Source organism: Thamnophis elegans, chromosome 13 (assembly GCF_009769535.1).
Source record: "Thamnophis elegans isolate rThaEle1 chromosome 13, rThaEle1.pri, whole genome shotgun sequence".
NCBI classification, from domain to species: domain Eukaryota; kingdom Metazoa; phylum Chordata; class Lepidosauria; order Squamata; family Colubridae; genus Thamnophis; species Thamnophis elegans.
The window spans coordinates 22,115,831-22,142,331 of record NC_045553.1 but is presented as its reverse complement, the minus strand read 5'-3'; the positions used below and the strand labels follow the sequence as shown (position 1 = coordinate 22,142,331).

General features: G+C 43.7%; 2 protein-coding genes across 4 annotated transcripts in view; both read right to left on the bottom strand.

The window, feature by feature from the left end:
- Positions 1-995: 995 nt before the first annotated feature.
- On the bottom strand, positions 996-24,971 carry LOC116516463 (small serum protein 5-like). 3 transcript variants are annotated; one of them, XM_032228950.1, is made up of 6 exons: positions 24,885-24,971; positions 21,598-21,691; positions 9,079-9,198; positions 8,217-8,310; positions 7,755-7,884; positions 6,223-6,409 (listed from the first exon to the last, which is right to left on the bottom strand). In XM_032228950.1, exons 2-6 carry the CDS (start codon positions 21,598-21,600, stop codon positions 6,301-6,303), a joined length of 456 nt encoding a protein of 151 aa, XP_032084841.1. In that variant the 5' UTR covers positions 21,601-21,691; positions 24,885-24,971; the 3' UTR covers positions 6,223-6,300. The 3 variants fall into 3 exon arrangements, 2 of the variants coding, with proteins under 2 accessions (XP_032084842.1, XP_032084841.1); XM_032228951.1 differs by lacking the exons at positions 6,223-6,409; positions 8,217-8,310; positions 21,598-21,691; positions 24,885-24,971 and adding exons at positions 996-1,183; positions 3,742-3,871; positions 4,224-4,317 and having other exon boundaries at positions 9,079-9,163; XR_004256351.1 differs by lacking the exons at positions 6,223-6,409; positions 7,755-7,884; positions 9,079-9,198; positions 21,598-21,691; positions 24,885-24,971 and adding an exon at positions 8,967-9,072 and having other exon boundaries at positions 8,224-8,310.
- The window catches only part of LOC116516465 (small serum protein 5-like), a 37,656-nt gene continuing 29,361 nt past the window's right edge, over positions 18,207-26,501 (bottom strand). The window contains exon 4 of the mRNA XM_032228955.1: positions 18,207-18,369. Coding sequence (XP_032084846.1) covers positions 18,261-18,369 — 109 coding nt within the window. The 3' untranslated portion in view covers positions 18,207-18,260. The remainder of the gene's footprint in view (positions 18,370-26,501) is intronic.

The window sequence follows — 26,501 nt, the reverse complement described above, 5'->3', positions numbered from 1 at the left end:
TCCTTCCTTCCTTCCTTCCTTCCTTCCTTTTTCAACCTGTATTTTGGCCGTTTTCAGACCTTTTGGGGTGCCATTTTCTGGACTGTTTCCGGGCCATTTTTGGCTGTTTTTAAGGCCACTTTTAGGCTGTTTTTCACTGAAAGAGGCCAAAACTGCCCCAGAAAACATCCTGAAAATGCCTGAAAAAACGGTCTGAAAAACAGCCATTTTGGGGGCAGTTTTCACCCATTTCTGGGCCATTTTCAGAGTGTTTTTTACCCCAAAAGTGGACAAAATGGCCTGGAAAATGGCCTAGAAGATAATCTATAAATGGCTGAAAAATGGTCAAAAAACAGGCCAAAATGGCCACAAAAATGCCCCCAAAATGGCCATTTTCTGGGTCATTTTTGCTCTTCTTTCAGCCATTTTTGGGGCCCCTTTTCAGGCTGTTTTTCGCTTCAAACCATGTGGGCAGATTCCATTACAGTCATAAGTCAAGGACTCCTTTTTCCCCTCTCCCAGTTCCAATCTGGGCCATTTGTAATAGCTGGGAAGCTCAATATGGATACAGTTCCCAAAAAGCTTTACCCATTTTTTTTAAATGCTCTTTTAATGGCTGAATGAAAATTGGTCCACCAATCCATGAGTTGGCACAAAAGCACACTGATGCACCATTTCCTATGCTCACTTGGGCACCTTGGCAGAATGACAATGCCAGCAAAAGAGGAACACCCTGAAGAATGCCAAAATGAAAAATTCAACAGTCAATTCTCACCTCTAGTGCTTTGGATTATTTCTTGCTTTTAAACGAGCAAGAGAAATGTGCAAGCATTGACACACTGTCACACCTATGTGCAAGCATTGACACACTGACACACCAATGCGCAGCCATTGATACATTGACACACCAAACTGATGCAGGTTGTACTCTCCTGTACTGCATAGCTGACATTATGACATGAGCTTCATGTTTTACATAACTGTTATTTAACAAAAAGAAATGGCAAGAAAAAAGATTTAAGATGCTAATGTGAGAGATTTATTCAGCTTCATTTACACATGAGAGATTTATTCCGGTTCATCCATGTGAAGAGATCAGCCACCACAGCGCTGCGATGGGTCATCAAGTCTATAGTGTTCGTATTTACATGTCACAGGATTTAGCACCATTTTGCACCCTGGAATATTGCTAATACCACCATATCTTTGAAGGGAAAAAAGGGAGGAAGGAGATGAGGAAGAAGGAAGAGAGGTTATGGTCAGTCAAAGTTTCTGTCTTTTTTATATCTAAATAATTTTCCCTCCCGTTATTATAACCAAAGTATGACTCTTGATTCGTGACAGTCCCCAAGGGGACACTTCATTCCTCCAGCCATTCTCTTCCCAGGGCCAAGTCGCTTAAAACTCTTCTTGCAAATGAAAAACAAGGCACATTAGAAAGACAAAGTAGTGAGCAACTGTTGGTCTGTGTTATTCTTTTTGTCAGTGAAATGAAGGTTAGTCAAAGTTGAGCAATATCCCCATAGGCATGGCTGCCGCCATCTCCTTCAGCAGGAAGTGTGAGTTTAAGAAGACCTTCTCCCAAATGCTGTACCAGCTCAATCTGGGGGAGTGCCACCAAGTATAAAGGTCATATATGACCTGGTCCTTTGGGCAGGGGGCAAAAGCCCACTCCCTTTCTATGTTGCCATGGTTGAGTCAAAACTGCTTCCTCCCCATCCTTGAAAGGCTATAGAGAGGCCTTAAATATTCTCGGATCAACCACTTCCTCTTTCCCAGGAGGGAGAAGGGTCTAGGCCCCCCTTCTCACACCTACAAAGACCATGTCGAGTTCCTCAAGAACAACTGGCCAAACTTTTCCTAGAGAACAAGGATCTGCCCAGCTAGGAGCCAACTCTGAGGAAAGCTGAGCTCTGTCTGAGAGATGGAATACTCCTTCCACAGCCTCCCTGGAAAGCTTCCCCCGCCTCCCATGGACCAAGGAGGGACCTGATCACCCAAAATAGGGCTTTGATTTGATTTTTTTGATTTTAACTTTATTTGTATGCCGCCCTTTTCCCTGAGGGGACTCAGGGCGGCTCACAATTCAGCGGGAGGGAAGTACAAAACAAGTTATACACATAAAGACAATACATCATTAAAAAAGCACAACAGTCATACTATTCGGGTTGGGTTGAAGTCTTTAGCCCCAGGTCTGTCGGGACAGCCAGGTTTTAAGGGCTACGCGGAAGGTCTGGAGGGTGGTGAGGGTACGAATCTCCACGGGGAGTTCGTTCCATAGGGTCGGAGCAGCCACCGAGAAGGCTCTCCTCCGGGTAGTTGCCAGTCGACATTGACCGGCTGATGGAATTCGGAGGAGGCCTAGTCTATGGGATCTTATTGGCCTAGTGGAAGTAATTGGCAGTAGGCGGTCTCTCAAGTACCCAGATCCAATACCATGAAGGGCTTTGTAGGTGACAACTAGCACCTTGAAGCGCACCCAGAGATCAACAGGCAGCCAGTGCAGCTCACGGAGGATAGGTGTTACGTGGGTGAAACGAGGTGCACCCACGATCGCTCGCGCGGCTGCATTCTGGACCAGCTGAAGTCGCCGAATACTCTTCAAGGGCAGCCCCATGTAGAGCACATTGCAGTACTCCAGCCTAGAGGTCACAAGGGCACGAGTGACTGTTGTGAGAGCCTCCCGGTTCAGGTAGGGACGCAACTGGTGCACCAGGGGAACCTGGGCAAATGCCCCCCTGGTCACAGCCGACAAATGGTGTTCAAAAGTCAGCTGTGGGTCCAGGAGGACTCCCAAGTTGCGGACCCTATCTGAGGGGCGTAGTATTTGACCCCCCAGCCTGAGAGATGGAACACTTGGCCAATTAGTGGGAGGGAAGCACAACAGCCACTCTGTCTTATCTGGATTGAGTACAAGCTTGTTAACCCCCATCCAGTCTCTAACAGCCTCAAGGCCCTGGCTCATCACGTCCATCGCTTCATTGAGTTGGCACGGGGCGGACAGATACAACTGTGTATCGTCCGCATACTGGTGGTATTTTATCCCGTGCCGTCGAATGATCTCGCCCAGCGGTTTCATGTAGATATTAAAAAGTAGAGGGGACAGGACCGAACCCTGCGGCACCCCATATGTTAGGGGCCTAGGGGTCGATCTCTGCCCTCCGACTAACACCGACTGCGACCTGTGCGAGAGGTAAGAGGAGAACCACCGTAAAACAGTGCCTCCCACCCCCACCTCCCGCAGTCGTTGCAGAAGGATACCATGGTCGATGGTATCAAAAGCCGCAGAGAGGTCAAGGAGTACCAGGATGGAGGCGTGGCCTCCATCCCTGGCTCTCCAGAGATCATCGGTCAATGCGACCAAAGATGTTCAGTTATCTGTAAATGCAAAAAGGATGGAGAAGTAATTACATTTTCCTATCCTTTCTCTTTCACCAGAAGAGTAAGTCCTAAGGTAGGTTCTTACTTGCCCTCTTTAGCTTTGCTCTTTGACTGCCTCCAGTTGTGCTCTTCCTTCTTTCTTTCCTTCCTCCTTTCCTTCTGTCTATCTTTCTTTCCTCCCTCCCTTCTTTCTTTCTTTCCTTCTTTCTTTCCTTTTTCCTTCTTTCTTTCTTTCTTTCTTTCCTTCCTTCCTTCTTTCTGTCTTTCTTTCTTTCCTTCCTTCCTTCTTAATATGCTTTATATCAATAAATTCCTGTGGCTTAACCTAAAAGAAAATGTGCATATTAATATATCTGATGCCTGCCTGGAACCTCTTCCTACCTGTGGCAGCAACCCCATCCAAATTTGGTGCACCAGCATCTTAAACAATGGGCTGTGTTCCAAGTGGACCCAATGAGATGCTTTCTTCCATCATGTCTATCAAGACATGTGCTTGGACGCACTGCTTTACCTAAGAAAAAAAAAACGGAAGAGTTGAAAGTTGAACCTTCAACCAAAGCCAAATGGCCGTGCTGTACTGAGAAACTTGCTCGAATTGGAAGTAACTTTGAGAAATCTACTATTGAACAAATGTGACAAACCCTCCACGATGGTCAAATATCATTATATTTTAATGATTTTTAGATTTGTAAGGATGCCTGATGATCAAACACCTTCTGTGTTAAGACAGTCAATGTTTCCTGGCTCACTTGAATGAAAACGTGGATTGTAAATATTAAGCCCACGACGTTTCTTCTGGCATTACTAAACCTTCGTAAGCAGCACAGCCACAATTTGTTCAAACGCATAAAGAGTTTGGTTACCATCTTTAAACTCCACTTTAAAGGGATCCAGAAAGCATGCTCCTTGACATGTAGCCAGCATGAAAGAGAAGAGGATCAGGCTGAATAAGACTTTCTGAGAAAGGGAAAGGAAAAAGGAAAAGAAATAAGCCATGAGAGATCTTACTCATTGTTTCAGGAACTGGCTCTTCAAAATCTTTCTAATTTCCCCTCTGAAAATACGATGAAGTTGATGAACTTTGGAACAAGCCCTCTGGGTTAAGTTCACAATCTTGAGCAAGTGTGCAGTTCAACCTCTGTTGCACAAGAGGGTCAACCTGGAACATCTCCCTCCCCTCTTTGTGCCAGCTGCAGACAAAAAAGGATACCTGAATATCTCAGAGATTTGGTCATCCACTTAGTAGTCCTCAGGCTGGAGTATTTTTCAGTCCTTCCCCCCTCTGGAGGCAAAACTCTCCATTGGTATCATTGGGGTTGACCCACCACCACAGATGTCCCTTAGCCCCACATCATACCTTCTTCCCCCTGGGATGCTTTGTGGGAGGAAAGTGACAATTCTGACTCTCTATTTCTGACTTGATTTGCCCTTCATACCAAATAGTCCATTGCTGCATTTGTGTATCCATCCGTAATACTGTTAAATAACTAGAAAATAAACTCTGCTTATGAGTCCTTGCCCAAAAATTAGAAAAGCAACGCCTGGATTTTAAACTTATCTCACGCACCCCAAAATGTCATTTATTGGTTTTGCAAACAGTTCTGTTTGTCCTGTCTCTATTTTGGAGTTCTGAAGAAGCAGCTGATCACCTTCATTTCTTTTTGCCTTTATTGTATCTAAATAATGTACAGAGTATTTCTTCCATTATGACAACCACAGCTTCAATTCTCGGTTCTGCTGACAGAGCGTGACTGTCCCAAAAGAGCCACTTCATTCCTCCAGCCATTCTGCTCTCACATCCAAGTCAGTTAAAGCTCCTCTTGCAATTGAAGGAAAACCATTTTGCTTACCATCCTGGCTTTGGGGAGGACCCAGGATACTCTTGGTAGGGAGGAAGGACAAAGAGCAGCACTTGTCTCTGAGGTCAGAAATGAATCTGCTCCTCCAATTTACATACAAGCCAAGACCACCCATTGTTTACTTTTTCTAAATGCTGAGTGAAAGTTTTGTCAGAATAGCCACTGCCAGAAGAAAAACATTTGCTTTTGACTACCGGTAATTTGTGTTTGTTTTGGAGATGTGATAAAGAGAAAGTATTTCATCAGCTTCAGATCCACCTTGCTAGAAAAACACCAAATGATGGAAAGATTGAAAGTCTCTGGCAGAATGTGAGAAGTTGAAACAACCAGATGTGCAGCTTCCTCCCCACCTTCTCCCAAGATGAGCCCTACCTATTTTCAGGATTGTAGCTCAAAGTAATTGGTTGTCCTATTCTTGGGAGTGGGACTTACTCTCATTACTTTCCAGGACTTCCAAGGCAGAATTAGGCATTTTAGAGCTTTGGTTATATCCTCTGAGTCCAGCCTTTGTATGGTTTTCCCTGCATCTTTTTTGTCTGTCCATTCAAATCTTCAAAAAGGCATTTGACAAAGTAGACTTGCTTTCCCTGCAGGCTCTTTCTCTCTTGGTTACAATCTCACAGGTTCTTGCCTACTTGCTCTCTGGCTCTTCTCAAAGGGAACTGCGTAGTCTCCCATGGATTTCCTGCAGATTTCCTCCTCTATCTGTTAAAGGTGCACAGAGTGTTTGGCTACAATCCAGTAAAATCTAGTGCTTTTAATTCTCCCTTGCTCTTTCTGGGCAAGGGAGAAACATTGACACAGTGATACACGAATGTTCAAGCATTGATACACTGACAGACCAATGCGCAAACTTTGACCCACTGACCCACCAATGCACAAGCATTGATACACTGACCCTCCAAACTGTAGTCTGCATTTTGCCATACTCCATGGCTGGCATTATGACATGAGCTTCATGTTTTACATAACTGTTATTTAATGAAAAGAAAAGGCAAAAATGTTTAGATGCTGATATGAGAGATTTATTCAGATTCATTTGAACATGAGAGATTTAGTTCTGTTCATCCATGCAAAGAGATCAGCCACCACAGCGCTGCGATGGGTCATCAAGTCTATAGAATTCATATTCACATGTCACAGGATTTACCACTGCTTTGCAACCTTGCCTACCTGCACGACCACCATACCTTTGAAGGAGAAAAAAAGGAAGGTGGAGGAAGAGAAAGAAGGAGGGGTTACGGTCGGTAAAAGTTGAGCAAAAAAACCCATAACCATGGTTGCCACCAGCTTCTTCAACAGGAACTGTGAGTTTAAGAAGAACCTCCCCCAAATTGTGTACCAGCTCAATCTGGGGGAGTGCCATCCAGTATAGAGTCAAAGGAGATATATGACCTGGTCCTTTGGGCAGGGGGTCAAACCCCCACCCACCCATTCTACATTGCCACAGTTGAGTCAAAACTGCTTCCTCCTCATCCTCTAAGGGCCAACAGGGTTTTGGCCAAAACCACCACAGCATCATCTATCTGAGTAGGGGTAGGTCTATATCTGGGTTTCATCAGCATTTTGGTCCCGATAGTGATGGAGGACTTCCCCCAAAACTCTTCATAGAGGTTGAAAAGGAGAGGTGGGAATCTTGACCCCTGAGGTGTCCCACTCCATCTCAAGCTCTCCAAAGAACATCCACAAGTGTCACTGATGACATTTCAATGCTGTGTCCCACTCTGAAACCAGAGTCTGGGTAATTTGCCTCAACTTGGTCCCTTTGTGCTTTCTCTCAACAATCTTCCTCAAAAAGGGAAGGTTGAGGTCTGGATGAAAGTTGGCTGTTGGGTCTAAACCTCTTAAGACAGAAGATGGTTTCACCCCCTTCCACAGAGAGGCATTCAATATCTTCCGATCAACCACTTGCTCATTCCCAGGAGGGACAAGAGTCCAGAACACTGGTCACCAATCTCACACTACAAAGACCATGTCTAGTTCCTCAAGAGCCACTGGCCAAACTTTTCTTAGAGAACAAGGATCAGCCTTAATTACACTTTCCTGTCCATTTTTCTTTCACCAGCAGGTAAGTTCTAAAGTAGGTTCTTACCTCTGCCTCCAGCAGTGCAATAGGTATCTCTAATGCAGAAGATTTATGTAGAAGGTCTGCTTGTATGTCTGAATCCTTTCTATCTCAAAAAATGCTTGTGCTTTAACCTAAAAGCTGTGTACTAGGCATCTCTAATGCAGAAGATTTACTGGTATATAGAATGTCTGTCTGTCTTTCTGTCTTCCTTTCCTTCATTCTTTCTTTCTTTCCTTCCTTCTTCCTTTCTGTCTTTCTGTCTGTCTTTCTTTTTTTCTGTCTTTCTTTCTTTCCTTCTTTCTTCCTTTCTTTCCTTCTTTCCTTCTTTCCTTCTTTCCTTCTTTCCTTCTTTCCTTCTTTCTTTCTTTCTTTCTTAATATGCATGATCTCAATAAATTTCTGTGGCTTAACATAAAATAAAATGTGCATATTAATATATCTGGTCCCTGCCTGAAGCCACTTCCTACCTGTGGCAGCAATCCATTCCAAATTTGGTGCACTCGCATTTAAAACAATGAGCTGTGTTCCAAGTGGACCCAATGAGATGCTTTCTCCCATCAAATCTATCGAGACATGTGCTTGAGAATACAACTGTACCTAAGGAAAAAAAAATGGAATAGTTGAACTTTCAACCGAAGCCAAATTGCCGTGCTGTACTGAGAAACATGATAGAGGTTTAGCAATCTGCTCTTGGACAAATGTGACAAATTCTCCACATTTGTCGAATATCATTATATTTTAATGATTGTTTAGAGTTGTAAATATCCTTGATCAAACAACTCTTGCATTAATACAGTCGTTATGTCTTGGCCCACCTTCATGAAAACCTGGATTGTGAAAATTAAGTCCAAAACATTTTTCCTGCCATTACTAAACCTTCGCAAGCAGTACAGCGATGATTTGTTCAAACGTAAAAAGAGTTTGATTACCATTTTTAAACTCAACTGCAAAGGGAGCACTAAAGCATGCTCCTTGACATGAAGCTAGCACGAGAGAGAAGATGATCAGGCTGAAGAAGACTTTCTGAGAAAGGGAAAGAAAAAAAATAAGCCATGAGAGATCTTATTGTTTCAGAAACTGGCTCTTCAAAGTCTTTCTAATTCCCCCTTTCATGAACTTTGGAACAAGCCCTCTAGGTTAAGTTTACAATCTTGTGCAAGTGTGCAGTTCGGTCTCTATTGCACAAAAGTGTCAACTTGGAACATCTCCCTCCCCTCTTTGTGCCAGCTGCACGCAAAAAAGGATACCTGAATATCTCAGTGATTTATTCAGCCACCTAGTAGCCCTCAGGATGGAGTATTTTTCAGTCCTCCACCATCCGGAGGCAAAACTCTGCATTGGTATGACAATCCTGACTCTCTGTTCCTGACTTGATTTGCCCTTCATACCAAATAGTACATTTCTGCATTTGTGTATCCATCCGTAATACTGTTAAATAACTAGAAAATAAACACTGCTTATGAGTCCTTGCCCAAAAATTAGGCCAGAAACATCTGGATTTTAAACTCATCCCACTCACCCCAAAATGCCACTAATTGGTTTTGCAAACAGTTCTCTTTGTCCTCTCTTTCTTTTGGAATTCTAAAAAAAATCTGATGGCATTTGATTTCTTTCTGTATTTTTTTTAATCTAAGTAACAGACAGGATGACCCTCTGATTATTTTCCCCACAGTTACAACCTTGTAGAGTGACTGTCACCAAGGGGCCCCCTCATCCCTCCAGCTCTTCTCTTCTCACATCCAAGTCAGTTAAAGCTCCTCTTGCAAATGAAGGATAAACCGTTATACTTACCATCTTGGCTTTGGGGGAGACCAAGGAAACTCTTGGTAGCGAGGGTGGACAAGGAGCAGCACTTGTCTCAGGCCAGAAAGGAATCTGATCCTCCAATTTATACAAGAACCAAGACCGCCCCTTGTGCACGTTAAAAAAAAAGCTGAGTGAAAGTTTTGTCAGAATAGCCACTGCCAGAAGAAAAAACATTTGCTTTTGACTACCGGTAATTTGTGTTTGTTTTGGAGATGTGACAAAGAGAAAGCATTTAATCAGCTTCAGATCCACCTTGCTAGAAAAACACCAAATGATGGAAAGATTGAAAGTCTCTGGCAGAATGTGAGAAGTTGAAACAACCAGATGTGCAGCTTCCTCCCCACCTTCTCCTATTTTGAGGATTGTAGCTCAAAGTAATTGGTTGTCCTATTCTTGGGAGTGGGACTAACTCTTATTACTTTCCAGGGATTCCCAAACCAGAATTAGGCATTTTAGAGCTTTGGTTATATCCTCTGAGTCCAGCCTTTGTATGGTTTTCCCTGCATCTTTTTTGTCTGTCCATTCAAATCTTCAAAAAGGCATTTGACAAAGTAGACTTGCTTTCCCTGCAGGCTCTTTCTCTCTTGGTTACAATCTCACAGATTCTTGCCCGCTTGCTCTCTGGCTCTTCTCAAAGGGAACTGCGTAGTCTCCCATGGATTTCCTACAGATTTCCTCCTCTTTCTGTTAAAGGTGCACAGAGTGTTTGGCTCCAATCCAGTAAAATCTAGTGCTTTTAATTCTCCCTTGGTCTTTCTGAGATTGTCAATAAGTAAGAGAAATGCACAAAGATTGACATAGTGACACACCAATATGTAAGCATTGATACACTGACACATGAATATGCAAAAATTGATCTACTGACACACCAATGCACAAGCACTCAGCTCATCCTTGAACCAGCTTACCAGGATATTATCTGCCAGTTCACATGACATGCCAGGTCTCGGAATTCTTCGGTATACTCTGCCACTGGCCGGTGTCCCTGCATCACAACTTTAATGTGGTCGCGTGCTTTGCGGTCTGCGAGGGGGTCCTCGAACCGTCATCACAGGGCCATCATGAAATGGTCAAAGTCCCGCAGTTGTGATGCATTGGCATCATGTAAAGTCACCATCCATCTGGCGGCAGCTCCCTCCAGGGCTAGGGTAACCACTCACACTCGGGCTCCTTGGGTTCGAAAATCACACCCATATTTTTGCATTCAGGTGAGCACATGTGCCACAAAGAAAACCATTTTTTTCAGGTTCCAATCAAATTTTACCAAAGGGAAGGAGTTTTCCTTTCTAACTACAGGTTTCGGGGTTGGTTTGAAGTGGTCTGGTTCCCCCCGGATGTTGAGATTTTCCAAAATTTCCATCACCAACTGGGTTACATGCCTCTTCAGAGAATCCTCTCTCAGCAAGGCTTCATTTACCTACTCCTGGTCAGAGGGGGCTTCTAACCCCAATTTCCACCCTGGTTTTTGGCTACCTCGGGTAAGAGTGACTCCCCTGATTCTCCCTTCCCAGCCGTCTTTCGTCCTGATTCTGATTGACCAATGGGGCTTTTTGGGGTACTCCAGGGTCATCTCGTTCTCTCCGCCAGGGTACAAGGAGCAGGACTCTGGTTGTGGAGGAGTTTCCATCTCCCTCCAGCAGTCAGTTCCCCCTTGTTCACGGTTATGCTCAGACATGGTTTGTAGGGTCCCCTCGGTAGAGTAAAATGTTGTCTTTCTTGGTTGATCATTTTGCAGAGAGATGCTGCTTTATGTAATGGCTCATCTCCTAACTTAAGAAAGTAAAGACTCTTGAAACAGATTATTTCAAAAAGAACCTTTAATCAAGCAGGATGGAAAACTATTAGAGGCAAAGTAGCATCTGAAACCCTTTAGGCAATACAAGTGGGATTAAACTGATAATGACCCCTCCCCTTTGTCCGAATGCCGATTCCGACCAATACATAAGTGTGAAGATGTTTCCTTAACTCTTCTGCCCTGAGAGTCGAATAAAACACATGTTCCTATGGCTATTTCTAGTTAGACATTAAAGATATCCCACATGGCCATCATAAACATCCCTTCAGAGGTGCTGGGACCTTCAGTTTTCTGGTGACAGGAAATCAGTTGAATGGCAGTATCACTTTTAGGGATCTGACAGATACACAGACACACCAATGTGCAAGCATTGATACACTGACACAGCAATGCGCAAGCATTGATACATGGACTCATCAATGTGCAAGCATTGATATATGGACACACCAATGCACAAGCATTGACACACTGATCCATCAATGCACAAGCATTGATACACTGATAAACCAAATGGATGCAGGCCGAACTCTCCCGTACTGCATGGCGGGCATTATGACATGAGCTTCATGTTTTACTTAATTGTTAATTAATCAAAAGAAAAGGCAAAAATGTTTAGATGCCGATATGAGAGATTTATTCTGGTTCATCCATGCAAAGAGATCAGCCACCACAGCGCTGCGATGGGTCATCAAGTCTATAGAATTCATGTTCACATGTCACAGTTTTGCAGCCTTGTCTACCTGCAAGACCACCAAAGCTTTGAAGGAGAAAAAAAGGGAGGTGGAGGAAGAGGAAGAAGGAGGGGTTATGGTCGGTCAAAGTTTCTATCTTCATTGCATCTACATAATATTTCTCCCATTATTTCTCCCATTATTATAACCACAGCTATGACTCTCAGTTCATGGCTGTCCCCAGGGGGGGGCTTCATTCCTCCAGCCATTCTCTTCTCAGGTCCAAGTCAGTTAAAACTCTTCTTGCAAATGAAGAACAAACCACATTAGAAAGACGACGTAGTGACCAACTGTTGCCTTGTGTTATTCTTTTTATCAGTAAAATAAAGGCTAGTCAAAATTGAGCAAACCCCCCTTAGTCATGGCTGCCAGAAGCTTCTTCAACAGTTGCAGTGAGTTTAAGACAGTGGTTCTCCACCTTCCCAATGCTGCGACCCTTTAATACAGTTCTTCATGTTGTGGTGACCCCCAACCATAAAAAAAATTCCGTTGCTACTCTATAACTGTACTTTTGCTACTGTTATGAATCGTAACGTAGATATTGATATTGGAAGACTGCTATCATAGCACCCTTACTGTAAGTCCTTCTTTTCATTCAGCCAGACATACCCAGTTCCTGCAACTGTTCTTCATATGTTTGAGCTTCCAGTCCCCTAATCCTCTTGGTTGCTCTTCTTTGCACTTTTTCTAGACTAGAGTCTCCACATCTTTTTTATAGAGCAGCCACCATCTTGTCTGCTCCTAAATTTTGGGTCTGAAAAGAATCACATCCTGGAGGCTGGACAACCTTGGCTGCTATACAATCATACACACACACATACACAGAGACACAGTGGCTTTATTCCCACAGCCTCCTTAACTACGTTGCCTGCAGCTGCATTCACAAACTTGCTTACCCTGCTTGGATGGATCTTCAACCTGGTTGGGGGTTGTTTGCAGGAGTGCTCTTAACCTTGGTGGTGGTGGTGGTTAGCTTAACCTTAATTTATTGGGCAAGCGTCGTGCATTGTTTATTTTTAATTTTTTTAAAAAAGTTTTTTATTTTCTCTTTCAAGTTCATTCACAAATATACACTCTTATAATTACCATTAATTATATCATTATCATTAATCATTTATCATTATTTTCTTACAAATATATAGAATAGTTTGGGTCACTTTCTTGCCACCCCATTTTATTTTGCAACAACCTTGCTCCTCCTATCTTCTCTACCTCCCTTCTCTGCCTTCTTTTTTCCTCCTCTCCTTCCTCCTTGACTAGTATACAAATTATCTGCAATGTCAGCGTTCCAAGTATCATGTAGAATTAAATCAGAGTCCAAGGCAAAACTTTCCTTAAAGTTCCAATTTAATAAAGCAGACATCTTAGCACATTGCTATGGAATCCCAATTCTGGAAATTACATCAGAATCCCACCATTAAAAGTTCATGATCTTGTCCACACACCCAAATCCATCACATGGTCCAATCTTCTTCTTCCACGCTAGCACCTACGCCCAACTGCTTCTGGTCAGGTGCAAAGGTGCGGAGACAAAATATGACCTTGAGCTTCTAGAAAGGAATTTTTTATTTTGAAAACAACACATTCTACCCCTTGCTATTCCCCGCCCCTTTAATGAGACTGTGGCAGGCCAAAGATTCTTAAAGGAACCGCTTAAGGCCTGACATGCATTCAATACAAAGCATGTTATTGATGAGTTTTGGAAGGACCCTTGAGGATCAAATGACTTCTACATTGATACAAAAGGTGTTTTGTGGCCCAGATAAGACACCTTTAATTAAAACCTGGGGTGTAAAAATGAAGCCAGCAACATTTATCCAGGTATTTATTAAACTTTGCAAGCAGTAGTGATGATTTGTTCAATTTTATAAAGAGTTTAGTTACCAGCATAATATTCAGGTATAAGGGAACCATGAAAGCATGCTCTTTGACATGAAGCTAGCACGAAAGAGAAGATGATCAGGCTGAAGAAGACTTTTGAGAAAGAGAAAGAAAAAAGAAAGAATAAGCCATGAGAAATCTTACTCATTGTTTCAGAAACTGGCTCTTCAAAGCCTTTCTAATTTCCCCTCTGATAATACGATGAAGTTGATGAACTTTGGAACAAGCCCTCTAGGTTAAGTTTACAATCTTGTGCAAGTGTGCAGTTCAACCTCTGTTGCACAAGAGGGTCAACCTGGAATATCTCCCTCCCCTCTTTGTGCCAGCTGCACACAAAAAAGAATACCTGAATATCTCAGCGATTTGTTCATCCACCTAGTAGTCCTCAGGCTGGAGTATTTTTCAGTCCTTTCCCCCTCTGGAGGCAAAACTCTCCATTGGTATCATTGGGGTTGACCCCACCACCTCCACAGATGTCCCTTAGCCCCACATCAGTTTCCTCCCCTTCTCATATCTTTTTCCACCTGGGATGCTTTGTGGGAGCTAAGTGACAATCCTGACTCTCTATTCTTGACTTGATTTGCCCTTCATACCAAATAGTCCATTTCTGCATTTGTGTATCTATCTGTAATACTGTTAAATAACTAGAAAATAAACTCTGCTTATGAGTCCTTGGCCAAAAATTAAGAGCAGCAACGTCTGGATTTCTAACTTATCTCACACAGCCCAAAATGTAATTCATTGGTATAGCAAACAGTTCTGTTTGTTCTATATTTAGGAGCTCTGAAGAAGCATCTGATTATCTTTAAGTCTGTTAAAGCTCCTCTTGCAAATGAAGAAAAACCATTTTAGTTACCATCTTGGCTTTGGGGGAAACCCCGGAAACTCTTGGTAGGAAAAAAGGACAAAGAGCAGCACTCCGGAAAGGAATCTGCTCCTCCAATTTCTACAGTAACCAAGACCGCCCCTTGTGCACTTAAAAAAAAAATGCTGAGTGAAAGTTTTGTAAGAATAGCCACTGCCAGAAGAAAAACATTTGCTTTTGACTACCGGTAATTTGTGTTTGTTTTGGAGATGTGATAAAGGGAAAGCATTTCATCAGCTTCAGATCCACCTTGCTAGAAAAAGACCAAATGATGGAGAGATTGAAAGTCTCTGGCAGAATGTGCGAAGTTGAAACAACCAGATGTGCAGCTTCCTCCCCACCTTCTCCCAAGATGAGCCCTACCTATTTTCAGGATTGTAACCCATCCAGCAATCTGTTTTCCTACTCTTGGTTATGGGACTTACTCTCATTAGTTTCCAGGACTTCCAAGGCAGAATTAGGCACTTTAGAGCTTTGCTAATATCCTCTAAGTCCTGCCTTTGTATGGTTTTCTCTGCATCCTTTTTATCAAATCTTCAGTAAGGCATTTGACAGAGTAGACTTGCTTTCCCTGCAGGCTCTTTCTCTCTTGGTTACAATCTCACATATTCTTGCCCACTTTCTGTGGCTCTTCTCAAGGGGAACTGCATAGTCTCCCAGGGATTTTCTGCAGATTTCCTCCTCTTTCTGGTTAGATGATGCACTGTGCTTTCCTCCAATTCTTGGTCTTTGCTGAGACAATATTTTCACTCTCCAGGAATTTCAAAAATTCAAGGCAGTTGATGGCCCAAAGCAGTAAGAGGCTTCCATAATTATCTGATTCCTTCTTGTGCAGTTCTTTGAATTGGCCACAAATGTTGTTGCAAACCATTTGCAAAGCACAAGGTGTTTGCTGCTTCTCAAGAAATGTGCATCCAATCTTTTTGTTTTAAGCAACAGGAACCCTTGATTGAAACCATGTGCGAGTTAATTCTGAAGCTTTTGGCTAATGTCTGCAGTTCTATGCCATGGTCTTCTGTTTCAAAAGTTTAAATAGCCTGTTTGTTTGTCCTTTTGTCTTGTCTGCCTATTTTTCCTGCTTCTCTACACAATGTGATTTACACTGTCCATATTTTGTGGACATTGCCTTTCATATATGACTCTGCCTTTTGAGTTACATATGTCATGCCTGAAAGCCATCTTTTCGTTTTGGACTTCAGGCCAGCCACACTTTCTACTGTGGGAAAATGGGAGGGGGGATTATGTGAAGTTGGGTGATGTGTAGCCATAACAACATTCTTCTTAGAAAGTCAAGGTCATCTTTGTCTCTGCACCTGGCCAGAACTGGATGGGTGGAATCTGTTTTTGTGGCAGTAAAAAGATTGAACCATGTGATGGACTTGTGGGTGTTGGGGCAGGACCTTGAACTTTCAACTGGGTGGGAAAACCTGGAAGCTTTCAGATTCGGGTTTTCCCAGATGTGCCAACATGACATCTCTAATAAAGTGGAATTTTGAGGGAACTCAAACTTCAGAGTTTTATTTTGTTAGGGGTGTTTTTTGGAATCCTGAAAACATATCAATGATGGTTTTCAAATTTTACTTCACACCCTTTGATGTATCCTATCATTTATTGAAAACAACCTGGATTGCAAATAGGAAACGTTTAATGAATAATTGAGTGAGAAGAGCCTTACTTCTCATTGCTTTCTGCCCCCTTTTTATGCCTTCCGAGGTAAATCGTGCCTCCGTATTACTGAGTTGATATGTACTCTATTAAAAATAGCATTTTTGTGCATTTGTGTAGCAACCATTAAATAAATTCTATTTGAGTCCTTGCCCAAAAGTTACAGCAGCAAATATTGGATTTTGCATTCATCCAGCCCATTCGCACAATGTAATTCCTTGGTTTTTCCAAATAGTTCTTTTTGTCCTAGAAAGTATAACTTTTCAGCCCTCCAAAATTTTCATTGAAGTGTAAACAAAGCCGTTTCATTTCTGAATCCGAAATGAAAAAATTCTGGATAATTTGGTTCATCTTGGACCTCTATGTACCAACCACCCTTAAAAAGGGAGGATTGGAGGTGTTTTTTTTTGCAGATTCAGGCTATTTGTTGGTATTATTGTATACCCCTCCTTCCATTTTTTAAATATTTGATCTTTTTGCCATTTAATTGGTCAGAGGGCTCTTTGTGGAACTATTGTGTGGTATCTTTCTTTTTTTTCTCTCTGTAGTATCGTAGTATCGTTCCAGCTCTAAACGTTCTCTCTTTCTACTTCCACCGTGGTTGGACCATGTGATTAATTGTTTGAGAAAATGGGAAAACATTTACTTTTAATTAGGTGAAAACCATGGGAGTTTTCAGAGTTGGTTTTCACCAGATATGTACCAATATGATACTTCCAATAAAGCTATTACTTGGAAACCTGACATACATTTTACTTTTATAAGAAAAAGGAATGCTAGTACTACCAAAGGGCCTATGGTAACTGTGCCATTATGGATGTCCATAAAAGTCCTTTGGCTTTTTAAAGATTGTCATTCTCTGGGATGTGAGGTGGTGGTAGGTCCATGTGGGCCAACCTGCAGCTATAAAGGCATAAAAGACCAGGGATCCAAATAGCATCCAAAAGTAAATCAGAGTCCAAGGCAAAAGATTCCTCAACGTTCCATTTTATTAAGAGAGTCATGGCACATCTGGGAAAACCCAAATCTGAAAGCTTCCCAGTTTTCCCCACCCGCTTGAAAGTTCAAGGTCTTGCCCCCCCACCACCACATCCACAAGTCAATCACATGGTCCAATCTCCCACTGCCATGCAGCTTCGACCCATCCAGTTCCGGTCAGGTGCAGAGATGCAAAGACAAAGGATGACCTTGGCTTTCTAGAAAGAATTTTGTTATGGCTACATAACATCTAACTTCTACAATTTCCCCCTCCCATTTTCCCACAATAGAAAATGCGTAGCAGAATAATAGAAGTGTGGCAGGCCAAAGATCCAAAAGAAAAGATGGCTGCAGGCCTGACACTAGGACTGATGTGCCATTATTAATGACATACAGCTGGGACATTCTCTTAAATTTGCACCACCGGAGATGTTTAATCCCAATTCCTTATCTTCTAAATTTTTCACTGGTATCTCCAATGCAACCGTTGTAGGCCAAAATGGCGAGAACGAAGAGCAGAATATGCCAAGGCACATTAGATTCCTGGCTAAGACCCAAACGAAAACTTATTTAGGTTAGCATCAGAGGATGAACTTCAAAGAATGTTGAAGCGAGTGATTGACATCAAATTCTCACTTCTAATTATTTCAATTCTTTCTTGGTCTCTCTTGTCTCTTCAATCAGTGACAGTAATGAGCTATTTTGGCGCAGTGGTTAGAATACATTACTGCAGGCTACTTCTGCTGACTGCTGGCTGCCTGCAATTTGGCAGTTTGAATCTCAACAGGCTCAAGGTTGACTCAGCCTTCCATCCTTCCAAGGACAGTAAAATGAGGACCCAGATGGTTGGCGGCCAGAGGCTGACTCTGTACACCACTTAATGAGGGCTGTAAAGCACTATGAAGCAGTATATAAGTCCACGTGCTCTTGCTATTGCGGAGGAAGGAAGGAAGGAAGGAAGGAAGGAAGGAAGGAAGGAAGGAAGGAAAACAGCAATAGCACTAATACACTGCACAAACATTGTTACACTGACCCACCAATGTGCAAGTATTGACACACTGACACATCAATGCAGAAGCATTGATAAACAGATACACCAAACTGTAGGCTGTACTCTCCCATACTGCATGGCTGACACGATGGCATGAGCTTCATGTTTTACATAACTGTTACTTAATAAAAAGAAAAGGCAAGAAAATAGATTTAAGATGCGGATGTGAGAGATTTATTCAGGTTCATCCACGTGAAGAGATCAGACACCACAGCGCTGCGATGGGTCATCAATTCTATAGTGCTCTTGTTCACATGTTACTGGATTTATCACCGTTTTGCACCCTTGGATAAGTCCAATGCCACCATATCTTTGAAGGGGGAAAAAGGAGGCAGAAGAAGAAGAAGGAGGAGGGGTTATGGTCAGTCAAAGTTGATTTTAATTGGGAAATGCCTCTAAGATTATTTGCCACCTTAGAAAGAGACTCAAGTCAAGGTCCAACTCTGAGGAAAGCTGAGATGCTCTATCTGAAACATCAGGGATCCTTACAAATCTAATCAATCATTTAAATATAATGGTAGTCAGTCAAGGCAGAGAATTTATATACTTCTCACATTTATTCCAAAAGTGTTTTTTCTGTAGGTAACTGGATTTGTTTTTTTTTTTCTCTTGAAAATATTTCTTTTCTCATACATGAAGCTTCTTCAGCTCTGACATGATGGTGGGGAATGGAAGGATCGATATTCCTTGCAGACAGCTGATCATTTGCATCCTTTTAGAGGGTCATTGAGGCCATTTGGAGGCTTATCGGTGTCCTCAGGGTCATCTGAGTGGTGCAAATGGTTCCTGTAGTCTACAATTTTCCCTCTGGAAATCCATTCCTATTCCCGCACCATTCCAAGGATGTTCATCCCAAATTGTATAGCTAAAAGTCTATAGAGATTCTCTGTCATCCAGATCATGGTTGTCCCAACTGGAATACAGAGAATCTCTACAGACTTGGTCACATTTATCCAATAGTAGATTTCTGGTTGTAGTATCCAACTCTAGTAGCAGGTTTCTCGCAACAGCTTGGCGGTTTGGATTCTACTGCAGGTTCAACTTCCAACTCTCCAATTCTCTCTTCTCAGGGAAACTGGTGAATTCCACCGTATGTGTTGATTTCTTCGATCAGACAAGGCATCTCATTGGGTCCACTTGGAACACAGCTAATTGTTTCAGATGTGAGTGCGACAATGATGGAATGTCATGCTGCCACAGGTAGGAAGAGGTTCCAAGCAAGCATCACCTATATTAATTTGCTCATGTGTTCTCTTAGGTTAGTGGTATGGTGGCCTCGAAGTGCAATCGCAATTCGCAATTTAATGAGCTTATATGCCGCCCAATCCCGGAGGACTCCGGGCGGCTTACAAATACGAAATAAAATAAAATAACACATAGGGGAAAGAACAAAAACAGTTTATAAAAACAACATACATTTGGCTTAGCTGGGGGGTGGACCTGATTTAAAAATCAGCAACCCCAGGCCTGTCAGAACAGCCAGGTTTTGGTGGCTTTTTGGAAGGCCACGAGGGTGGGAAGGGTCCGGATCTCTGCTGGTAGCTCATTCCACAGAGCCGGAGCAGCTACAGAAAAGGCTCTCTCCTGAGTGGTCGCCAGCCGGCATTGTCCGGTCGACGGCACCCGGAGGAGGCCTAGCCGGTGGGTTCTTATCAGACGTTGGGAGGTCTATAGCAGGAGGCGGTCTCTCAGATATCCAGGTCCAATGCCATGTAGGGCTTTAAAGGTAATCACCAGCACTTTGTAGTACGTCCGGAGACCAATAGGGAGCCAGTGCAGTTCGCGGAGGATAGGTGTAACATGGGTGTACTGAGGTACACCCGATATCGCTCGCAGGGCTGCATTCTGGACCAACTGTAGTCTCTGAACACTCTTCAAGGGCAGCCCCATGTAGAGCGCGTTGCAGTAATCGAGCCTTGAGGTGACGAGGGCATGAGTGACCATTTGAAGTGCCTCCCAGTCCAGATAGGGTCGCAACTGGTGGACCAGGCGAACCTGGGCAAAAGCCCCCCTGGTCACAGCCGACAAATGGTGTTCTAATGTCAGCTGCGGAGCTTCTCGCCTCACAATCAGGAGGCTGTGAGTTCAATTCTAGGCAGAGGAAGATATTTCTCTCTCTGGGCATGATGAGAATATATCTCCTGAACAAAACTCCGCATTGGCGACAGGAAGGGTAACTGGCCACACGCAGCTCCATTCAGTTGCTCAGACTCCACCCCGCAAGGGATTATGGGGTCATTAAAAGATGAAGATGTTTTCACTTAGGTTAAGCCAGAAGCATCTATTGAAATAGCATATATTCAGGTATACATGGATAAATCTTCTACATAACTCTTCTGCATTAGAGAAACTTAGAACACTGCTGGGGGCAGACAAAGAGCAAAGCCAAAGATGGCAAATAAGAACCTCTCTTAGGATTTACCTTCTGGTGACAGGGGTAGGAAAATATGATTACCGTATTTTTTGGAGTATAAGACATAGTCCCGTTCCCCCCCCAAAAAAAGTGGGTGGAAATGTCTGTGCGTCTTATAGACTGAATACGGGCCTGTTTTAGGCCTCCCAAACCCTCTGCCCATCCCATTTTCACCCTCCCAAGCCCCCAGAAGCACTCTGCAGGCCAAAAATAGGCTTCCCAAACTCTCTTTGTGTCCTGTTTTTGATCTCCTGAACACTCCACGGTTCCTGTTTTTGCCCTCTCTGGCGCCCAGAAGCATTCTACAGGTCAAAAACGGGCCTGTTTTTGTTGAAAACTGGACATGCAGAGCAGTGGTGGGATTCAAAGTTTTTATACTACTGGTTCTGTGGGCGTGGCATGGCTTGGTGAGTGTGGCTTGCAAGGATACTGCAAAATCTCCATTCCCTCCCCACTCTAGAGCAAGGATATTGTAAAGTCTCCATTCCCTCCCCACTCCAGGGGAAGGTTACTGCAAAATGCCCATTTCCTCCAAACCAGCTGGGATTCAGGAGCAGAGAATAGATGGGGCAGGTCCAGCCAGAGGTGGTATCTACTGGTTCTCCGAACTACTAAAAAGTTCCATTACCGGTTCTCCAGAACTGGTCAGAACCTGCTGAATACCACCTCTGATGTGGAGGGCTTGGGAGGCCAATAACTATTTTTTTTCTTGTTTTTCTCCTCTAAATCTAGGTGTGTCTTATAATCTGAAAAATATGGTACTTCTCTGCCATTATTGCATCTGCAGATAACAGACCAGTAGTCCTATTTTGGGTAATCAGGTGTCTCTTGGGTAAGGGGCAGGTGCGGGAGGACTTCCTGGGTGGCTGTGGGGAATATTCTATGTTTCAGATAGAGCATCTCAGCTTTCCTCAGAGTTGGACCTTGACTTGAGTCTCTTTCTAAGGTGGCAAATAATCTTAGAAGATCAAACATCTTCTGCATTAACTTGGTCCGTGTTTCCTGGCCCACCTTAATGAAAATCTCAATTGTAAAAATTAAGCCCACAACATTTCTCCTGGCATTACTAATCTTTCGCAAGCAATACAACAATAGTTTCTTCAAACGTATAGAGAGTCTGGTTACCATCTTTAAACTCCAATTTAAAGGTATCCAGAAAGCATGCTCCTTGACATGTAGCCAGCATGAAAGAGAAGAGGATCAGGCTGAAGAAGACTTTCTGAGAAAGGAAAATAAGAAAAGGTAAGCCATTAGAGAACTTGGTGGTTGTTGAGGCAACCGACTGTTCAAAGTTTACTAATATCCTTTTGATAATGTGATGCTGTCCATAACCATAAGGAAAAGTCCTCTGGGTTAAGTTTACAATCTTATGCAAGTGTGCAGTTCGGTCTCTGTTGCACAAGTCAACCTGGATCATCTCCCTCCCCTCTTTGTGTCAGCTGCACACAATCCAGGATACCCGAATATCTCAACACTTTAACAGAGGTTCAAAGAATAACAGAGTTAGAAGGGACCTTGTAGGTCATCTGGTCCAACCCACTACCCAAGCAGGAGACCCTACACCAGTAATGGCGAACTTTTTTTTACAGCGTGCACGCTATTGCACAAACCCAGTGCCCACTCAAAGCCCCACCCAACTGTGCATGCGTGTGTGACTCCCGCGCATGCACATGCAACCACTCCCCAGGCTCTGGAGGCTTTCCTGAAGCCTGGGGAAGGCGAAAATGGCCTCTCCCACCCCCCTAGAGGCCCTCTGGAAGTAAGAAATGAATCAGTTCTGAACTTCCAGTTGGGGCCGTTTTTTGCCCTCTCCAGCCTTCGGAGGGTTTCCTGAAGCCATTTCCAAGTTCTGGAGGGCTGAGGGAGGCCGTTTTTGCCTTAGGAGACTGTGGTTATGAGCCTCAGGGCACCTGGGAGGTCCATGTGCGCAGGGCACTAGACTGGTTCCGGTTGCAAAATGTCAGAAAATCCCCCATTTTGCAAAGCGGCTCTCAAAGAGAAGGAGCCGACCGCCAGCGCTACTCAGGGAACTCGGCCTGTGGAGTCTGGAGTTCCAGGGGGAAGGAAACTCTGCTGCGGCCCGCTCCCCATGTGAGGGGCTCCCCCCCATCCACCCGCGGCTTCTGCCTCTTGCTCTGCTTCCTCGCCAGCAGTAAGCGGCGCCACAGCCGAGGAGCAGGCAGGTGTCTGGGTGGGAAGCCAGTGGGCTGCTTTAGAGCCTGAAGCCCCACGGAGCCAGGATGAGAGGCATGCGGGCCCGAGTGGAAGGCAGCATCTTCCTGCAGTGGGGGCGGGGGCTCTGCCTTTGCAGAAAAGGAGCAGGTGCAAGTGCAGCAGCCCCGGGCCGCAGTATCGTCGATGCCGCCTTGCTGAGCCCCATCACAGCGTTTGCGTTTTCACCAAGGGCCGCCCACTGGCCGGGCTGGACACTGATCTAGAAGGCTAGCGGGCATGGGGATCCGCTGGTGAGAGCACGTGGAAGGCAGGGAAGCATGGCAGGACTTGGGGGAAGGGGTAGCTAGCTAAGCCACAACTCGCAGTCTTATCTAGCAGGGGCGCAGCGCTTCAGGCAGGCAAGCTGCAGAGTAGAGACTGGGCGGTGTGGGACAAGCGAGCAGTGACCTGGTAACTGGTTCGGGGGCAAAAAGGCATCCCCTGGCCCTCCGAAATATGAAAAACCAGCTAGCCGTCGGAGCTGTGCCACTCAATATGGCTCCATGTGCCATCGCTGCCCTACACCATTTCTGACAGTCCTGTCTCTTCTTGAAAGCCTCCAGAGATGAAGCTCCCACAACCTCTGAAGGCAATTTCTGTTTCATGTGTTGATTGCTCTCATTGTCAGAAAATTTTCCCTTATTTCTAGATTGAATCTCTCCTTGGTCAGTTTCCATCCAATAATCCTGGTCTGGCCTTCGGGTGCTTTGGAAGATAGATTGACCTCCTCCTCTCTGGGGCAGCCCCTCAAATATTGGAAGGTGCTCTCATGTCTCCCCTGGTCCTTCTCTTCACTAGACTAGCCATGCCCAGTTCCTGCAACGTTCTTCATATGTCTTAGCCTCCAGTCTCCTAATCCTCTTGGTCGCTCTTCTCTGCACTTTTTCTAGAGTCTCAACATCTTTTTTTATAATGTGGTGACCAAAACCGGATGCAGTATTCTAGGTGGGGTCTTACTAGGGCTTTAGAAAGTGGTATTAGTACCTCCCTTGATCTTGATTGTATTTCTCTGTTAATGCAATTTAGGATTGCATTGGGATTTTTGGCTGCCTTTCAGTGGTGAAATCTAAAATCTGATTATCAAATTACTGATAGTTGGAGCCTTTTTTAAAAAAAAAAAACTTTTTAAAGCATTTTTTTTTACTACCAGTTGGTCGAATAGGTAGTAAAAAATGCTTTTCAAAAAGTAAAAAAGAGAGGTTCATCAGCTGTGACATTCAGCTGTGCTTGGGATCGTGGGAACCTTTTTTTTTACTTTTTAAAAACATTTTTTATTACTGTTTCAGAGAAACGGAAACATTTGTTACTACCAGTTCTAGCAAACCAGGCAGAATGGGTAGCATTTCACCCCTGCTGTCTTTCTTCATCTAACCCCCTAGTAGTCCTCACTGTGGAATGTCTTTCCGTCCTTCTCCCCTCCAGAGGCAAAATTGTTGGAATTGACCCCACACAGTGAAGGGAAATATGCCTTACCCAGAGACTTCAGTGTCTGCTCCTTTTTCAGGCCTTTTCCCACCTGTGATCCTTTGGGGGAGGGGGCGACAATCTCCACTTTGAACCCCTGAGTTGTGATGTCCCTCATACCAAAAGTGCATTTCGGTATTTGTGTATCTATTCTTAATCCTTCCAAATAGGTAGAAAATACACTCTGGTTTTAAGACTTCTACCAAAATTAGGCCATCAACTTCTGGATTTTAGACTCATCCCACTCACCCCAAAAGGCAACTAATTGATTTTGCAAACAATTCTTTTTCTCCTATTTCTCTTTTGGAATTCTAAAGAAACATCTGGTGGTATTTGATTTATTTCTGTAACTTCTTTCTTTATCCAAATAATGTACAGAATGACCATCTGATTATTTTCCCCACAGTTACAATCTTGTAGAGTGACTGTCCCCAAGGGGTCCCTTCATTCCTCTGGCCCTTCTTTTCTCACGCCCAAGGCAAATTGGGCTCCGGTTGCAAGCAAAGGACAAACCAGGGGTGAAATTCAGCAGGTTCTGACAGGTTCTGGAGAACCGGTAAAGGAAATTTTGAGTAATTTGGGGAACCACCAAATACCACCTCTGGCTGGCCCCAGAGTGGGGAGGGAATGGAGATTTTGCAGTTTCTTTCCCCTGCCAGGCCCACCAAGCCACGCCCACAGAACCAGTAGTAAAAAAATTGAATTTTCCCACTGGGTCAAACCATTGTACTTACCATCTTGGCTTTGGGGAAGACCCAGGAAACTCTTGGTAGGGAGGAAGGACAAGGAGAAACACTGCTCACTCTGAGGTTGGAATGGAATCTGCTCATCCAATTTATACAGAAACCAAGACCGCCCCTTGTACAATTTTTTTTAAAAAGCGCTGAGTAAAAGTTTTTTCAGAATAGCCACTGCCCAAAGAAAAACATTTGCTTTTGACTACCAGTAATTTGTGTTTGTTTTGGAGATGTGATCATGGAAAACCATTTAATCAGCTTCAGCGACATAATGAAAGGCTGGATACTCTAAAATTTGCAAGATTAAAATAGTAATAGCAATAGCAGTTAGACTTATATACCGCTTCATAGGGCTTTCAGCCCTCTCTAAGCGGTTTACAGAATCAGCATATCGCCCCCAACAATCCGGGTCCTCATTTTACCCACCTCGGAAGGATGGAAGGCTGAGTCAACCTTGAGCCGGTGAGATTTGAACAGCCGAACTGCAGAACTGCAGTCAGCTGAAGTAGCCGGCAGTGCTGCACTCTAACCACTGCGCCACCTCGGCTCTGGAGGTCACAAAAGATCACAAGGCAACCTTAACTGATTATCAGAGATCTGGATTTAGAGATTTTTTTCAGGTTTTCAATAATCTAAAGCCCTCATTGTCATAAAATCACAAAATGGGATCACATGACCCCGGATCAATGCAACCGTGATAAAGATGCTGCCAAGGGACCAAATTTTGATCCCATGGCAATGGGGTGTTTTGACCAATGGTCATAATAGGTCTGAAAAATGATCCTATGCCACTATTTTTCAGTGCCGTTGCAAATTATGAACAGTTATGAAACAAAGTTTTTGCTGATACCTGGGTCAACATCAGTAACATGCAGTCAGGGGAGGCAGGGCCTCACCACTGTCATCATGAAAAGAAGAAAAAATGTAAAAGGAAAAAGGCTGAGGTAGTTGCTGCCAGAGTCACAGTGGATGACTCTGCTTAGTGCTTAACTGTTTAAAAAAGCCTCTAAAAAAGTGCCCTCTACAGGAGAAGGCGGGAGAACCACGTGCCTCCTTTAGTCTATCTTTATGATCACTTGAGCAGAGTTAGGCAAGGGTTAAAAGGTGAAAAATTCCTTATGTAGATGAGGCACGTGGTTCTCTCGCTTCCTCCTGTAGAGGGCACTTTTTTTAGAGGCTTTTTTAAACAGTTAAGCAGAGTCATCCATTGGAGACTCTGGCAGCAGCTAATCCAGCCTTACTTCAGCAGCTCTTGCCCTTTTCCTTTGACATTTTTACATTTTCATCATGGCAGACAAGAGGAGAGTTGACATCCTCTGTGAAACAGCTGGAAAAGGTATGTGGGTCGGAAAGAGGGGGGAGGAATTCAAAATTATTGTAATTTGTAAGAAATTGTAATTTGTATTATTATAAGTAATTTGTGTGTGTGTGTGTGTTTTACCCACTTCTGCTAGGACGGGGGCTGGGACTTTATTTATTTATTTTTTTTAATTATTTTTATTTTTTGTTACACAGACAACAATGGGAAAGGGAGAGGATGGGAAAAAAAGGGGGGGAGGGGAAACCCATCTTCACATACAATATGTCGTTTAATCACAGGTGCATCCCTACTAA

Bases quoted from the DNA above. Each gene is read 5' to 3' on its own strand.
- LOC116516463 (XM_032228950.1), bottom strand. The intron at 8,311-9,078 runs GTAAGTATAACG...TCCCTTTCTCAG, and splicing joins TCTCCCCCAAAGCCAAGATG to AAAGTCTTCTTCAGCCTGAT. The intron at 6,410-7,754 runs GTAGGAAGTGGC...TCTCCTTCAAAG, and splicing joins GGAATGGATTGCTGCCACAG to GTATGGTGGTCGTGCAGGTA.